General features: G+C 45.7%; 1 protein-coding gene across 2 annotated transcripts; it reads right to left on the bottom strand.

Moving 5' to 3' along the window:
* Positions 1–751: 751 nt before the first annotated feature.
* Positions 752–14445, bottom strand: LOC307221641 (trypsin-3-like). 2 transcript variants are annotated; one of them, XM_079986358.1, is made up of 6 exons: positions 14277–14445; positions 9730–9816; positions 3617–3797; positions 3157–3407; positions 2827–2963; positions 752–1138 (listed from the first exon to the last, which is right to left on the bottom strand). In XM_079986358.1, exons 2-6 carry the CDS (start codon positions 9770–9772, stop codon positions 983–985), a joined length of 768 nt encoding a protein of 255 aa, XP_079842484.1. In that variant the 5' UTR covers positions 9773–9816; positions 14277–14445; the 3' UTR covers positions 752–982. The 2 variants fall into 2 exon arrangements, with proteins under 2 accessions (XP_079842484.1, XP_079842485.1); XM_079986359.1 differs by lacking the exon at positions 14277–14445 and adding an exon at positions 13732–13752.
* Positions 14446–17809: the final 3364 nt, after the last annotated feature.

Raw genomic sequence — 17809 nt, 5'->3', positions numbered from 1 at the left:
CAGTCGTTGCTGTTGCACTGTAAGTTCTGTGGAGAACTCCAGCTGATTTAGGGACAGTGCATTTTGCTAAGAGGACAACCTCTTGTGTTCCATCCACACTAGTGGGAGTGATGACCAGGTTTGCATTGTTTTGGACTAATGTATGGATGTGAATGCAATTCTCCTTGTTGTTGCACTACTCCCAATGTTGCAATGCAGCTTTCAGCTCAAAAAAACCAAAAACATTAATAAAAAGCACATTTTGTCAGAAAATATGTTCCGAAACACATATTTAAATATATAGATGTTCCATAACAGTTGAGTAAACATAGAGTGGCACTGCTAGAGTGAACACCAAGTGTGGCAATAGTTGGCAGGATAATATTGATGAACAGCGGAGCTTATTGAATGGAAGATGCTAATGTTCTCTCAGAGCTTATGAAATGAGAATGGGACTGTTTCTTGGGGCTGCAGCCATGCATCCAACTGTATGCACATAAGAATTTGTGAATTAAATGGAAAGTATGAATGCAAAGTCAGGGTGGGTTTTTTCTTTAAATCAACATAATAAAGTGTATTAGTATGCTGCATTTTCTTGGAAATCTCCTCCCTCTTAAAACAAGGTCATTCCACAATCACATGGACTACTTCAAACAGGGACACTGTGTCCTAAACCCTGCCTTAATTTCCCCGCTTACAACCTTTCTCATTCACTCCATTAACTTATAACGCATGCAAATACTGCCCCCCTAATACAACACAATGAGGAATGGGTGGTACAGCCAAACTAATGTTCATTTTCAGCAGAAAAAAATAGCTTAGAGCCAGCCTTGGGTGGAGCTTGGCAAAACTTTGCCAAAGGTGGAACATCCTTCACCAGCAAAGGAAGGAAAAAACTGATGTACAAGGGGGACAATTGATCACCAGGATCTTTTTCCTGAAGCTTTTCCCTCCCCTGATTTCAGGGTCTTTTGGCTGAAGCTTTTTCTTCCGTCGAGGTTCATCACGAATTCTGATTGATCGTCTCCCGGATCCATGGCACGACACAGCACACTTTCGCATACACACCCGGATTCCCTCTCTGTGCGCACACTTGTGTTCCCCAAGAAACCACACCTTCGAGTTCCCCGCCGCAGGTGAGTGGGCCCCCAGAGTCACCCTGCATGGAGAAATGGAAGAAGTTTTCAGCAGGTGCACATCTTCATTCTGTGTGTTCTTCTGCATGGTGCTACTTAAACTCAGTTAAAAGGGCTGCTTTGTTTTGCATAACATAGCAAGCATACTTGGGTCTGTTATGTTCACCAGGGGAGAGCCATTGCTCAGTGGCAGAGTGTAGTTTTGTGTGCTTGAGGTTTCAACATTCAGTTTGGTTAGAGTGGTTGGTGGGGCTGCTTACCTGGCTTCCCAGCGCCGAGGCCTATAACCAAGAGGGAGAGGGTAGGAAGGATAATGCAGTGCAGGTGCAGTGCAGGTGCGACAGCGGAGCCAATTCAGTGCACCTCACTGACCTCCCTGCCATCTTGTCCCTCTCCTTCTTGGCTGCTAGCAGTGGCCTCCTGCTTTGGGGAAGTACTAGAAGAAAAATAGTACTAGAAGAAGTTGTCCTCATCTGAATTTTGAATATGGTTCTCCGTGCAAAAATGTACAGTGGTACCTCTGGTTAGGAACTTAATTCATTCCAGAGGTCCGTTCTTAACCTGAAACCATTCTTAACCTGAGGTGCCACTTTAGCTAATGGGGCCTCCTGTTGCTGCCGCACCGCCAGAGCGTGATTTCTGTTCTCATCCTGGGGCAAAGTTCTTAACCCGAGGTACTACTTCCGGGTTAGCGGAGTTTGTAACGTGAAGTGTCTGTAACCTGAGGTGTCTGTAACCTGAGGTATTACTGTACCAAAATGTGCACTAAAAATGCATATTTTAGGATAAAATGTGCACAAAATCTTCCAAAAGAAATAAGCTGCCTATACTGGCCCTTTAGTTTGTTTTGACCCTAGAGAAGAGGTTGACCCTAGAGAAGAGGTCAGCGACATACTGTCCTGTAGGTAACATCCACCCGCCAAGGCCTTTTCTTTCTGAAAAGCTTTCCCCATTGACCCTTTTCTTTTGGAAAGCCTACAAGTAAGTTGCGTGGCAAGGTGGGATTGAAGAGGGATTTGGTGGAGTGGGTGCACTTGGTGGAGTGGGTCCCATCAGTTGCTGCTCTCTGCCTTAGAGACCTAAACACAGATTTGCTATCTAATTGGGGGGGGGTGTTATTGGGTTGTTGTTTTTATTTGATGATATATTTTGTGGTTTTATATTATGATTTTGTTCTATGAGCTGCCCTGAGACCTCTGGGTATAGGGTGGTATATAAATTCAATAAATGATAACGATAACAACAACAACAACAACAACAACAACAACAACAACAACAACACAATCGTACCTTGGTTTTTGAACACCTTGTGAGTCGAACGTTGCAAACCTGGAAGTGACTGTTCCGGTTTGTGAAATATTTTTGGAAGCTGAACGTCCAGCAGGGCTTTCACGGCTTCTGATTCGCTGCAGGAGCTTCCTGCAGCGAATCAGAAGCCGCTCTTTGGTTTTTGAATATTTTGGAAGTCAAATGGACTTCCGGAATGGATTCTGTTCGACTTCCAAGGTACGACTGTAATAATAATAAATTCCATACATCAAAAATAAATAAATGCAGAGTGATGCAGAAATGGGAGGGAACAGGCTAGTAAATGAAAATGTGTGAATCTGACAGGGACCAAAAACAGATTGATCTGTCCATGCTTAAGACCCTAACCCTTTTTCAACCTCTCAAAAGGTGTAGTCTATCTTCACATCAGCCCTCCTCTCACCTGGCAAGAATCTGTGCCTCCTTCCTGTACTCCAGCACACATCATGAACGGTGTAATAGCACCACGATACGCCATATTACACTGTGATGTTGGGACAACATTGACATCTGCACACTGTAGCTGAGCTGGAAGCTGAGCTGGAAGAGATATGTAGAGCACCAAAAGGTCAGTGGTAGTGGTGAAACAGGAAAAAAAAAAGTCCAAGCAGACAGAAAGGGATGCTAAAAAAAGACTTTGAAGAACACATTGCTGAAAACTTTAATACCAACAACAAGAAGTTCTTTAGATATGTTAGTATCCCCTCCCTCCTTCTAAAGTTTGCAAGCTTACCTTGAGGAGATCTGATGGTACCCCAGCCCGAGACACTGCATACACTCCCGTCAGTAGGGCTACTCGTAGGTAGGTTGATAGTCCTTACAGTTTCGGAAAGTCTGGCACAGGGACGAAGTCGGAGAAGCATGAAATCCTTGTCATTTTGTCTCCGGTTGTACCCTGGGTACACTTTAACTTCAGCGATATCCAAGCACTGTTCTCCCTGTTCAACCCTCTTCAAGTTGTGCTTTCCTAAGCACACCTTCATTCTGTATGGGGGCACAAGGCAAATGCAAAACTGAACAAAAGAATAGATCGTGGGTGAGCTGTGTGAATGCTGATTACAGATCAGTCCTGTTTATGCCTCTTTGTCCGATTGCCAGGCTGTTAAAGTAAGGCTGTTGCTTGTCCCAGAGGAAGCATTCTCTCCCCCCCCCCCCACTCCATGTCACTGCATCTTGCTACAGCTTTTACTTACCCGGGTCTGGGTCTGCAATGGGCTGCTGAGAGCACCCAACATGGATGCACTAAGCTTCCTCCACAATAAATGTTCCAGTTGCCTCTGCGTCCGGTTACAATGGCCGCCTGGTAAGGTCTGGACTGTTGTGGACAAACGTACCCTCCAATTATTCGATCAGCTGTGCCTGGCTGGGCAAAAGCTGCAACAAAACAAAACAAAAACTTTGTGGTTATTTCCGTCATGTTTTTTTTATACCAGTGGTTTGTTTCAGGAACTCGATTTCATGTAAGCTTAATGTGGGCAAGATTTTAAAAATTGTGAAATAATGAGAGATCCTGAGTATATAATCTTGCCTTAACATAGGTTGGTGGACCACAGGATTTCTGCTAAAAGAAGGAACAGAAGAAGCTGCCTTCTACCAAGTAAGGCCATTGGTCCATCTAGCTCAGTATTGTCTACACAGATCGGCAGCATCTCTCTAGGATTTCAGGTGGGGAACATTCACAGCCCTACCTGGAGATGCTGGGGTTTGAACTTGGAACTTTTTACGTACAAAGAAGATGCTCCATCACTGACCTGTGGTCCTTCCTCATTCAATGACCATTCAGGACCCACACAAAAAGTTGTTTTCCCAACCTGTGCTTCACAATTCACTCGTCGACATGGTTCGCCAGTGGCGCCAATGCTCTTCAGAGTCTTGTGAAGGCTAGGCACATAGAAAAAAATGCCTTGTACCAGGGCAGACTATTTGTCCATCTAAGCACAGCATTGCCTACTCAGATGGGCAGTGGATCTCTGGGGTCTCAGGCAGAGTTCTATCACATCACATGACATCTGCCTTTTAGTAAGAGATCAAAGCCAGGACATTCTGCATACAAGTGTGTGCTCTGCATGCTCTACTACCACTGAGTTATGACCCCTCCATCAGCTCTCTTCAGAAACTTCAGGTGCCCCATATGTGTATGTGTGCAAATTCTGACCTATAGCAGATGGGAGAGGAGGCTGAGTGATGGGACTTGGCAACTTTCCCTGCTTCAGTAGTACTTATAAAGATAAAGGCAGGCTCTCCAATTGCAACCTGGTAGCTACTAACATGAGTTTGACCAAACTGCGGGAGGCAGTGGAAGACAGGAGTGCCTGGCATCCGTGGGGTCACGAAGAGTCGGACACAACTAAACGACTAAACAACAACAGTTCTCTATCTTATAACAGGGGCAGCCAATATGGTGCCCTCCACATGAAGTTGGACTACAGCGCCCATCAGCCATAGACATCAGCCTTGCCAGCTGTGACTTATGGGAGTCCAATAATACCTGGAGGGCATCATCTTGGCTACCCCTGCATTACTGTATCATAGCTTCTTCCTATACAGTGCAGTGGGATCCAAGTATGGAGGAAATAATACAGATGGAGCATATAATTCTTACAACAGGAGCAAACAACTGTTGTGGGACATTATTGCAGTCAAACCAACAGCACATGGTTTAGCGGCAAATTTGGGTTTGCCCAATGAAGGTAAAAACATAAGAAGAGCCTGCTGGATCAGGCCAGTGGCCTGTCTGGCCTAACATCCTTTTGTCACATTGGCCAACCAGATGCCTATGGGAATCAGGCAAGGAGAAGAACAGCCTTCTCCCTATTTGTGATTCCCAGCAACTAACATTCAGAGGCATATTGGCTCCAACAGTGGAGACAGAACACAGCCCAGGAACACAGGAAGTTGCCTTATAGCGAGACAGACCATTGACCCATCTATCTCAGTATTGTCTACACTGGCAGGCAGGGGCTCTCCAGGGTTTCAGGAAAGAGCCTCTCCCATCTGGAGGTGCTGGGAGTTGAACCTGGGATCTTCCCCATGCAAAACAGAAGCTCTACCACTGAGCCGCAGCCCTACAGAACAAACGCCCAGTAAAGCAGGTACATAATATGGAAGCGTTCCAGGATCAGGACTGTCCATTGGTTAAGTAGGGATGTTGGGACAAGATGTCTACTGCTGTTTGACGTTAGGTATCTTTATAATTGCTGTCTGATAGGCAGCATGTTAACAACCTTGTTTATCATTCCATCAACCTGTCTGGTAGGTCCTTATTTCTTCCAGGTGAGAAATTGAGAGAGTGTGCCAGCACATTGCTGCCTCAGAACCCAGTTTGCCCAGCGCTCTTTGATTACCTGTAAGTCTCTCCATTTAAAATCCACATAAATGGTTAAAACATTTTTTTAAAAAATCACACTGGTTGGAATGTAGGAAGTTTCAACCAGAGAGGAAACAACTTCCCAGATACCAAATACTGTACATACTATTTTTACCTGAGGCAAAGGCAGATGACCCTCCACTTTCATGAATATTACTTCATCACTGAGGTAGAAAGAGGCTCTTAAGGTTTCTGCTAGCTGCCATTTTATTTGCCCAATACTAATACTACTAATTTTTATTATTGTTATTGTTGTTATTATTATTAACCACCTTTCACCCTAAGGTCCAGGGTAGGTTACAACATTAAAACACAATATTAAAAACAGTTTAAAACAACTTACAATCACAGAAAGGGGGGGGGGAGGAGGTGTCTTAAAAATATTCACCTAGAGCAGGCATAGGCAAACTTGGCCCTCCAGATGTTCTGGGACTACAACTCCCATCATCCCTAGCTAACAGAACCAGTGGTCAGGGATGATGGGAGTTGTAGTCCCAAAACATCTGAAGGGCCGAGTTTGCCTATGCCTGACCTAGAGTGTCAAATACCAGGATGGAGAGCTTCATCTTCAGTATTTGCTAGAAGCTTTAGAGAAGGATTTACACGACTTAGGGGCTGTCACAGAGAACGCCCTCTGCTGGGCCACCACCACCTTGTGTGTCTTGGGGGGGGGGCAAAGGAACTTCCAAGAGGTCCCCCCCCTTGGCAATCTAAGCACCTGAGAGGGTCTGTGTGGAAGAAGGCCGTCTTCCAGATATCTGGGGGCCTGAATCATTTAAGGCTTTAAACATAAAATGAGCACTTTGCAGTGGGCTCAGAAACCAGTGAAGCTGTTTTAAAACAGAGGTCAGAGCTGGCCTAAAGTTGAGGCAGGGGAAAGCACCAGCCTCACATGGTGGAAGTACGACAGGCACTATCCTGCCCACCCCATTGCTTCTACCACTAGCAGAACGCCAACCCCCTCGTGAGAGGAGAGGCATTCCAGCACACCCTGTTGCCACTCATCCTCCCAGCCCTGGGGTGGAGAAGGTGAACCCAAACACTTTGCAGAACACACCTTCTCTGGGAAAGTTTGGCAAGAGAAGGGGCGTTGTGAAGGACAGGCAGGAGCCCGAAGGGGGGGGCAGAGGAGGAGGGCGGGCATGAGGTAATCAAGGGGAAGGGGCCAGTGATTTGTGGGTTTCTGTGCCACCTGTGAAGCAGGGGGGAAAGGAAGAGGCCAGGTAGCCATAGATGGGAAGAGAGGTGAGGCAGGCGATAGAGTTGCAGGAAGGCACAGAGGTGGAAGAGACAGTCCCAGGGAGTGCCTGGCCATTAGAATCTGCTGAAGCTGCCATGCAGGAGAAGCTGCTGGCAGCTTGCATGCGCCATGTCAGAAGAAGGCATTTAATGTGCTGGTGGAGATGAGGTCGCACTGCTGCTCCAACTGTCTGGGTTGGAGCACAGGTCTGAAGACACAGACGCCCAGCTAGCTATTTAGCAGAAGCAGTGCATGTGATTATTTCGCCTTAGAAGCTGATGTAACCAAGTGCCTTGCCAATAAAGAACTAAACCAGGGGTCGGCAACCTAAGGCCCATGGGCCACAAGCGGCCCACGGGGGTTGTTTAACCGGCCCATGAGCCGCCCCCGAACCGAGTGGCCCACTCGGCAAGTCCCCGAGCGTCTACACAGACGCAGATGCTGGCAATCGCAGGTGCGATCTGGTCCACAGAGGGATCTCTGCTGGAGTGAACCGGCCAAGACAACGTAAACCTTTCCAACCCCTGAACTAAACTTTCAATGGTGCGTCCTCATTAGGGAGGCTGGTGTGCTCAGAACAGGCATTCTGGAGTGCTGCATTGCCAGTGATCTTCCTGCCTCTGGGCTGGAGAAGGCGAGTGAGAGCACCTTGCAGAACATCCCTCCTCTTGCTGAGTTTGGTGAGGTGGGGTGTTCTGATAACAGCAGAAGTGAGGGGTTGCAGCGTGGCAGGGGGGGCAGGGCAGGAGGCAGCACTTCCCATCTCATCTCAGGTGGTGAAATGGGAGAATTATATGAGATCTAAACAGAATCCCAGCCAGCAATCTGGCTGCTGCATTATGGACGAATTGACGTTTCCAAGTTATATTCAAGGACCACTGCAAGTAACAGCGTATTGCTGTACTCCAGGTTGGAAGTTACCAGAGCATGGAGGACAGCGAACATGTCATCTCTTGCTCAACAAAGAATGTAGCCAGCAAATCAACTGGAGCTGGAGGGAAAGGTGCTGCTACCACTAAGGCCACCTGAGCCTCCAGACAACAGTCTTGCAGCCAGAGGCACCCGCAAACTGTGAACCTGCTCTTTCCAGGGAAGTGCCACCCCATTCAGGGCAGGTCACCTCCTGGACATGAAAACTTGAGACACATGTCACCTCCATCTTTTTGAGATTCACCTTCAGCTTATTGGTCCACATCCAGCCCATCACTGCCTCCAGCACAGGCCTAAGACATCAACAACCTCTTCTGGTTCAGTCGGAACAGAGATGGTACCCCGAGTATAACATCATTTTGGGGAGCTTCTACGGGTGGCTCCAACCAGAAGGAAAACCACTCAGCGCCTCCCAATACATTTCACTGCCTAAGGCAAAAGATAAGATGGCACCCTTCCTCCTCATCTTACCTCCTTCAACTGACAGGACTGGCAATGGAATCTTACTTCAGCACTGGGTTAAGAGAGGCCCTTAAGGTCACTCCTGGCTGCCATCTTATTTTCCCCCCAAGAAGCCCTGGATGTAGTAACATCATCCTGGTTGGGGAAACGGCAGTCTTCACTGAGGGTAATTAATTAATTAATTAAGTAAGTAAGTAAGTAAATGTCAGCGGTGGAGGAAAACAGATAAGACTCAAATTACCACAGGTAAGCCCCTCATACCCTTAAGAAATTTCATGGCTCCCCTTCTGAGAAACTGAATATAGGACAGAGAATTAGGGAGGTGCACTCTGTGACTACTCAAACAGCCATGAATGTCAGGGGCTGGCTGGCTGAGGAAGAGTGGTGGAAACCACCCAACCAAGAGCCGCCACCCCAGGGAAGTCACAGAGGAAGAGGAGCCTGGGGACTGGTGGTGGAACACTGGCCACACCTCAGGGGAGGAGATGAGCTGGGAAGTGCTAGAGCAGGGCACTAGAGGGAAAGCGAAGAGACAGAAACTGGCAAAAACTGCCCCAGCATAGGACACAGCGAGGAGGCTTCCAGTTTGTTGCCGAGCAGTGAGTCAGGCAGACACAGAGGGAGTCCCCTGGAGCTCACTGGAGCAAAAGATCACAGAGGGAGCAACCTGATGCAGGGGGCTATAGAGTGAAGGAGGGGCTACACACCAGTTTCGAACAACTGCTTCATTGGGCAGCTTTACCTTTTAGAAGTCTCTGTATGTTCTTTGTTTTGCAAGTTAGCCAAGCATATCTCTCTCTCTCTCTCTCTCTCTCTCTCTCTCTCTCTCCATGGCTGTTGGCTAATGCAAATAAAGTTTATCTTATCCTATCCTATCCTATCCTATCCTATCCTATCCTATCCTATCCTATCCTATCATCTTCTCTTCTCTTCTTTCTCTCTTCTCTCTCTCTCTCTCTCTCTCTCTCTCTCTCCCTCCCTCCTGTGAATGACCTGCTCTGCCTGTTGGCTCCCTGACACTGGAGGGATACACATTTCCAAAATCAACAAATAACAACAACTTAGGAACATAACAAAGAGACCTTATAGATCAGCCCTTCTATTCCAGCATCACAGTGGCCAACCAGATGCCTATGGGAAGCCTGAAAGAAGGACCTGAGCAGAAGACCACTCCCCATTTGCGATTCCCAGCAACTATTCTCATTGCTCCCAACACTATAGGCACAACAAGGGGGGAAAAGGAAAAAGAAGAAAACAGTGAGCATCGAGCTGTTGCTGCCCCCATGCCACTTTGCTTATTTCCTTACCTCCAGAGCTCATCAGGAGCAGCCCAAACGCCAACAGCTTCATCCTTGCACTGGCAGATCAAGAGACCAGTCTTCCCAAGGAACTTGCTGCAGGGTAAAACATTTACGGTGAACAATTGTGATGGATGGATGTCAGATTGAGTCACTGATACCGGTACCACAGCACACACCCAAATGACGATAATGAACAACATTATCATCAGTAATTGTTTATGTAAACAACTCACCAGTAGTTATTATTCATGATACATTATTGTTAGCGCTTATGCTGAAGCAAATGTCAAGGTAAATGCTTCCTGTTTGGTTGAGGACACGTGTGACTCCCCCACAGGGTCAGGGCTGAATGGAAAAGAGGATGCGATTTCTTTCCTATCAGCCTAACAACAACACTAATAAAATAAATGAAGGAGGAAAGCAATGATAATAACAGAATAGAAGAATTGCTATGTTGGTTTAACTGGTTGTTAGCTGCTTTGGGGACTGAAGACCAGAATGAAAAGTTATGAAATAAATAGCAAATGCAAAACAAAGCTTTTAAAGCATTTTGAAAAATCAGATGTGTTGTCCCTTAGGGTGGTGCATTATTACGAACCAATGCTAGTTCCACTCAGACTATTGAAATTAATGGACATGACTACCTTAGGTCAATTAATGTCAATAGGTCTACTCTAGGTGGAACTTAGTTGGATGCAACCCCAGGGCAGAGACATTGAAATTAGTGGACCCAAGTTAGCCATGTCAATTAATTTCAATGGGTGTACTCTGATGATGGTCAACACTAGATGCAACCCCAGGAATCCAAGTGAGAAAAAAGTGGGGCAGTGTGAAGTGATGAGAGAAAGGTTGGGCAACTTGGGGCCCTCCAGGTGTCGTTGGACTACACCTCTCATCATCCCTGATGAGATGACAGTAGGATAGACAGCAGATACATTTTGTCTGCAGGCAGATGCAAATTCCAGTGGAGTATCATTGCAATCAGGTTGTAATCAGAGAGTATTTTTCATTCAACATCCCTGGTAATTGGGGGAGTAATTTTATGAGAGAGAGAGAGCACTCTGGATTTACCTCGAAGCAGTCACATGGTGAAGAGGCTGCATGGTCAAAATGCAGGTGACTGCTAAAAACTTTGTTTATTTATATTATGCTGTTGAACTGAATTCCCTCCTGTCCTTTAATCTTACCTGATTAGTGTATTTAGAAGCTCTTTGATCTTATTGTTATTTTATTGGTGTTTAATTATATATTGAGTGCGATCTTGCAGTTGGAGTCCAGCAACATCTGGAGGACCAGATGTTGTTGTCCATCTCTGTGTTAAAGTCCTGGATTGGGGCAAGCCTGGGGATTCTGTGACCCTCTCATTGGTGTTCCATACAGACACAAGAGGGAATTATGGAGATGGGGATCCCCAAATGCATGTTTGGACTAAAGGTGGGTCTCAGATCTGAAAAATTTAGGGAAATCCCTAACTCACCAAGGGTTTGACTACCCTCACGTGGTTTAGTTGGCCAGTTGAAGCCATTCCCAGGGTGTGGCCGCTGTTGCATCTGGACAGGTGAAAGCTAAGCACAGCTCTACCTCTCCTTTAAATCAGAACCAGTGAAGGTGGTGAAGGTCCTTGGTGAGTGCCTGGAGGTGGTTGGAGGATGGATGGTGGCTAACAGATTGAGGTTGAATCCTGACAAGACAGAAGTACTGTTTTTGGGGGACAGGGGGAGGGCAGGTATGGGGGATTCCCTGGTCCTGAATGGGTTAACTGTGCCCCTGAAGGACCAGGTGCGCAGCCTGGGAGTCATTTTGGACTCACAGCTGTCCATGGAGTCACAGGTTAATTCTGTGTCGAGGGCAGCTGTCTACCAGCTCCACCTGGTACGCAAGCTAAGACCCTACCTGCCCGCAGACTGTCTTGCCAGAGTGGTGCATGCTCTGGTTATCTCCCGCTTGGACTACTGCAACGTGCTCTATGTGGGGCTACCTTTGAAGGTGACTCGGAAACTACAACTAATCCAGAATGCGGCAGCTAGACTGGTGACTGGGAGTGGCCGCCGAGACCATATAACACCGGTTCTGAGAGATCTGCATTGGCTCCCAGCACGTTTCCGAGCACAATTCAAAGTGTTGGCGCTGACCTTTAAAGCCCTAAACGGCCTCAGTCCTGTATACCTGAAGGAGTGTCTCCACCCTCATCATTCAGCCCGGACACTGAGATCCAGCGCCGAGGGCCTTCTGGCAGTTCCCTCATTGCGAGAAGTAAGGTTACAGGGAACCAGACAGAGGGCCTTCTCGGTAGTCGCGCCTGCCCCGTGGAACGCCTTCCCAGCAGATGTCAATGCAATAAACAACTATTTTACTTTTAAAAGGCAACTGAAGGCAGCCCTGTTTAGGGAAGTTTTTAATGTCTGGTGCTGTACTGTTTTTAATATTCAGATGGAAGCCGCCCAGAGTGGCTGGGGAAACCCAGCCAGATGGGCGGGGTTTAAAAAATAAATTATTATTATTATTATTATTATTATTATTAGCACAGGGTGGGGACCTAAGGTGGACAAGCTACCGCAGAAGGAGCATGACATGTCCCCCACTCGAGGAATTACCTCTCCCCTAACCCCTCATACACCCCTGCTTATATAACTTCTGCGTATTTATAGGTGCTCTCTGTATCTAACAGAAATTCACCTCTACTAAAAGCAAGCTAAATTCCAACAAAGGCCCACAGTATAATTATGAAGCATAATTCCAAGAATTAGACATCTTCTTATCCAGGTGTCCATCAATGCAACTGCCAATGGTGACCAGAAATGTAATTCTAGTGAACTGAAGGGAAAGCCTGTAGTAAACGCTACTGTGGGAATAAGACTTGGGAATATGGTATTATTTTAAAAGCTACTTGGAGGGAGAGAAAGAGGCGGGGAGAGAGAAAACCTTTCAAAGTGACTGTGTCTTTTACCCTTTGCCTTCTGCAATAGTGGCCAAGGTTGCTTTTACTAACAGATAGATAGATAGATAGATAGATAGATAGATAGATAGATAGATAGATAGATGATAGATAGATGATAGATAGATAGATAGATAGATAGATAGATAGATAGATAGATAGGCTGCCATTTTGTGGTAGCCACACAGCTTGGCATTCATCAGGCCAGCCAAAAGTTTCAATCAATCAATCAATCAATCAATCAATCAATGATTACGATCACAGATCAGCCATACACATGACATATTTAAAACATTGTCGCACCACTTTAACATTCATGGCTTCCTCCCCAAAGAATCTAATGGAATTGTAGTTTGTTAAGGGTTCTTGTAACTGTAGCTCTGTGAGCGGTAAACTATAGTTCCAATGATTCTTTGGGAGAAGTCATGATGGTTAAAGTGGTATGAATGTGTTTCAAATATAAGGTGTGGAAGTCACTGCAGACAACTGTGAAAGTTCAGACTCATCTGAATTTTGTGATGCAAGTCTCCAAATCATGTGTTTGAACATTCACAGGCAAGATGGGCATAAATGCATATATTTGGATTCCAGAATTTCACATTTTGGGTTACACATTCCAACAGAACAATCCAGCAGATGCCTACTCAGAAGTAGGTTCCATTCAGTTAATTAGGGCCTATTCTAAGGGATAGCGTAGCAGTCTAAATCCATGTTCTTATTTTGGAGTAGAATGAACACACACACAGGGAGAGACTACACATATTTTTGTGCCAAGACTTGAGTCCCAACAACAACAAGAGTAGCAGTGAAGAAAACAACCAAATTTCACCCAAATTCCCAGTATTCTGATAATCTTAAGAAATTCATGCATTATGAAATCTCATTGGGATGCTGTAATCATCTGAGTCATCCTTCAGTAATGAACTCTGAAAACAATGGTGTATGGGTGGTATTCTCAAGTATCAGCTTCATTTCAACTCTGAACTCTGAACTTCAAATTGGAAACATTCACCAGACTCACACCCAATGTCGCTTCAACTCTTTGGCTCCAACTACCCTTCATTAAGATCAACCTGTAAGATCAACCCCCTGTAGCTCCATGTTGCATTTCTATCATCCAACTGTATAATCCACTTAGAAGCCAGCTGTGGCATTAAGCAGTATATAAAATAAATAAATAAATAACTACCAGGATATATTTTTTTAAAGCAACGAAACACAGGGATTTCCCCTTGCAAAATTGCCTTCCAACATCCTGAGAAACAGTAGCCAAGAATGACTCCCAATCTCTCCTATTGTTTGACTGCCAAGGCTGCAAGAGAAGGAAATGTAACATAGGCATGGATGGTGCGATGGATGCCTTTGCAGCTTGGCTCCTTGACAGCCGTGATGACGGATGGGTGTTTTAATTATTTATTTGAGGCTCTCCATCGAATAGCTCTCCAACGGCAGCCAGCAATATGCCGTTTCATATTTTAAATAGCACTCCCGACGACACATACAGATAACCGGAAATAGCTGAAACAAGAATTGCCTGCTGATTAATAAGCACAGTTTCTTTGCCTCCTGGATAACATTCTAAACATAACCCTAAGAGCGAATCTATATGTAGGCTTACCTGCCGTTCCTGACGGAGAAGCCCTGGGTGGAAGGAGCTTCAACAGTGATGTCTGGTAGGAGAGCAGGTGAATAACTAGTGGAGAAGTTAGCATTTAAATGCCAGGGGAGCAGGACGGCCTTGATGGATTCCCTTCCTGGTGCATCACAGCTTTGAAGGCTCTCGCTGTGACTCAAAGCCGCGGCTGTCTATCTTCTGATCTCTGAACTTCATCAAGAAAACCCACGTTAAGAGCTGAATGGGCCAGGCTGCTGATGGGTCCACCCTCCACCTCTTCATATGATTGCTCTTGCAGCCTTGCCAAGGGGCATTTTCAGGCAGGGCTCATCCCAGGATATTTATGGCACTACATGCAATGCATGCCCAAGAGAACAGTGGCACCTCCACTGTACCTTTTTTCAGGGAAGGGTGGCGGAGGAAAGGGAAATATGAAAACCATCCTTTGTGCTCCTGAAAAGATTGGCACTCGAGAAACCTGAAAGGCAGGCTCTCCTTCACCTCCAAAGGAAAATCTAGATCTCTTGCATGCCCATCGATGTCAGATATACAATCCACCCTTGTTAGAAGTTTCTATTACGCATGTCTATTTTTCGTTTTCTGCACAGAGCAATGCTTCAGAAGAGACCTGGGCTTTTATCAATGTTCCAGCTAGACTCAATAGGGAAGATTCTGGAGCAGATCATTAAGCAAACAGTCTGTGAGCACCTAGAAAGGAATGCTGTGATCACCAATAGTCAGCATGGATTTCTGAAAAATAAGTCATGTCAGACTAACCTGATCTCGTTTTTTGACAGAATTACAAGCCTGGTAGATGAAGGGAACGCAGTGGATGTAGCCTACCTTGATTTCAGCAAGGCATTTGACAAGGTGCCCCATGATATTCTTGTAAAGAAGCTGGTAAAATGCAGTCTTGACTATGCTACCACTCAGTGGATTTGTAACTGGCTGACTGACCGAACCCAAAGGGTGCTCATCAATGGTTCCTCTTCATCCTGGAGAAGAGTGACTAGTGGGGTGCCACAGGGTTCTGTCTTGGGCCTGGTCTTATTCAACATCTTTATCAACGACTTGGATGATGGACTCAAGGGCATCCTGATCAAATTTGCAGATGACACCAAACTGGGAGGGGTGGCTAACACCCCAGAGGACAGGATCACACTTCAAAATGACCTTGACAGATTAGAGAACTGGGCCAAAACAAACAAGATGAATTTTAACAGGGAGAAATGTAAAGTATTGCACTTGGGCAAAAAAAATGAGAGGCACAAATACAAGATGGGTGACACCTGGCTTGAGAGCAGTACATGTGAAAAGGATCTAGGAGTCTTGGTTGACCACAAACTTGACATGAGCCAACAGTGTGACGCGGCAGCTAAAAAAGCCAATGCAATTCTGGGCTGCATCAATAGGAGTATAGCATCTAGATCAAGGGAAGTAATAGTGCCACTGTATTCTGCTCTGGTCAGACCTCACCTGGAGTACTGTGTCCAGTTCTGGGCACCACAGTTCAAGAAGGACACGGACAAACTGGAACGTGTCCAGAGGAGGGCAACCAAAATGGTCAAAGGCCTGGAAACGATGCCTTATGAGGAACGGCTAAGGGAGCTGGGCATGTTTATCCTGGAGAAGAGGAGGTTAAGGGGTGATATGATAGCCATGTTCAAATATATAAAAGGATGTCACATAGAGGAGGGAGAAAGGTTGTTTTCTGCTGCTCCAGAGAAGCGGACATGGAGCAATGGATCCAAACTACAAGAAAGAAGATTCCACCTAAACATTAGGAAGAACTTCCTGACAGTAAGAGCTATTCGACAGTGGAATTTGCTGCCAAGGAGTGTGGTGGAGTCTCCTTCTTTGGAGGTCTTTAAGCAGAGGCTTGACAACCATATGTCAGGAGTGCTCTCATGGTGTTTCCTGCTTGGCAGGGGGTTGGACTCGATGGCCCTTGTGATCTTTTCCAACTCTATGATTCTATGATTCTATGATTCTTAGTGCAGTTGGATGAACAGTGATTCTTAGCAGGTGACCATCTATTGGAGCATTATGCCTTCAGGTTAAGACTTACAAGATGATTTCTGCATGTCAAGCTTCTGTTCACAGCAGGCATGGTGGGACCTGCGCAGTTTTGCTTATCACCTGTGAACACTAGCCATGCTGGCTAAGGATGGGAGAGAACTGTGATTCAGTTCCCATTCAGAGGTATATTGCGTATTGCCACCATAACTTGTTGCAATTTATAAGACTCACCCTCTGTGCTTTTGCCTAATCCGCTTTGAAAGCTGTGGTTTTGCCTAATCCGCTTTGAATGCTATCAACACATCTTGCAGAAGCAAATTCCATAACATTGAACCCATAAAATAATGATACATTGTGTGAATCCTGAGTCTTTTGCCAGCCAGTTTCATTGGATGGTCCCAAGGTCTTCTTTCGTAAGTGTCTAATGAGAAGCCCTTGAAATTGAAGCAGCTGAGTGGTGAAATGGAAGTTGCGATGAGCTGAGTCAACAACCCTGGGCAAAATCAGGAGCTGCTGACACATCCATGCCAGGATGAGAGATGGAGAAGAAAAAGCTGGTGGCTGTCTTTGGTGAGCAGCGTCATTCAAAATACCTTAGAGAAATGTGGTTAGGACAGCCAAGCCAGAATTGATAATCAAAATGTATTGCTCATGTAGGAACAATCCCTGTGATAACCACCTTGAGACAGTTATAGTGCAGCCAGCATATGTTTGTATGTGTGAAGAGGCAGAACCCTCTCTTATGCAATATGGTAAGGGAGGCAGTAGTCTCTAATAATGAGGAATCAACAGTTCTGTGACAGCAAGTGTGTGGTTGAGCACACTGGTCTTTAGATAGTGGGTTATGACCCACTGATGGGTCATGACTTGATCTAAGGTGGTTGCTACAATGCACAACTACCAGATGAATATATGGTTTTTTAAAAAATCAAGAAATGAGCCAATGCATGTTTGAGTTCAAGGTGGTTCCCAGGTCAGGAAAGGTTGATGATTACAGGTCTATCTCATCCCTGTTCCTGATACATCAGTCTAACCCCTCTTGATGACTTACCATTAATTAGAAAATTGTCTTTTATGAAAGTTATTATGACCGTTGTGCAAATCATGAATACCAATTGTTTCATAAATGAGGTCTAGATCAGTGGTCCCCAACCTTTTTTGGCCATGCCTCACCTAAGCATCTCTAAAATCCTGATGCCCCCACCCCCATGACATATGATTCTTATTATTCAAAAAGTGAACTATTCATGTGGAGGAAGCCTAAAAGGCCATTCACTGTTAATAACTCATTCTTGAATTGCCCCCCTTAAAAATTAAATTGCCCCCCTGTGGGGCATGTGCCCTACATTGGGAACCACAGATTAGATGAACATACCCTGCACAATACATGCTGGCACGTGAGGCAAACCATAAAATGGTGGCCCCTCCCTGCCAGAGAAGAAGTGGAGAGCTAAATCAGGAACCCAGGGGTGAATAAAGATCTACATCTGGATCTGTGTTCCCAGGTGGATCCTGCC

This window comes from Podarcis cretensis (genome assembly GCF_951804945.1).
Source record: "Podarcis cretensis genome assembly, chromosome: 8".
Classification (NCBI taxonomy): Eukaryota; Metazoa; Chordata; class Lepidosauria; order Squamata; family Lacertidae; genus Podarcis; species Podarcis cretensis.
This window is presented reverse-complemented; position numbering and strand designations above follow the sequence as displayed.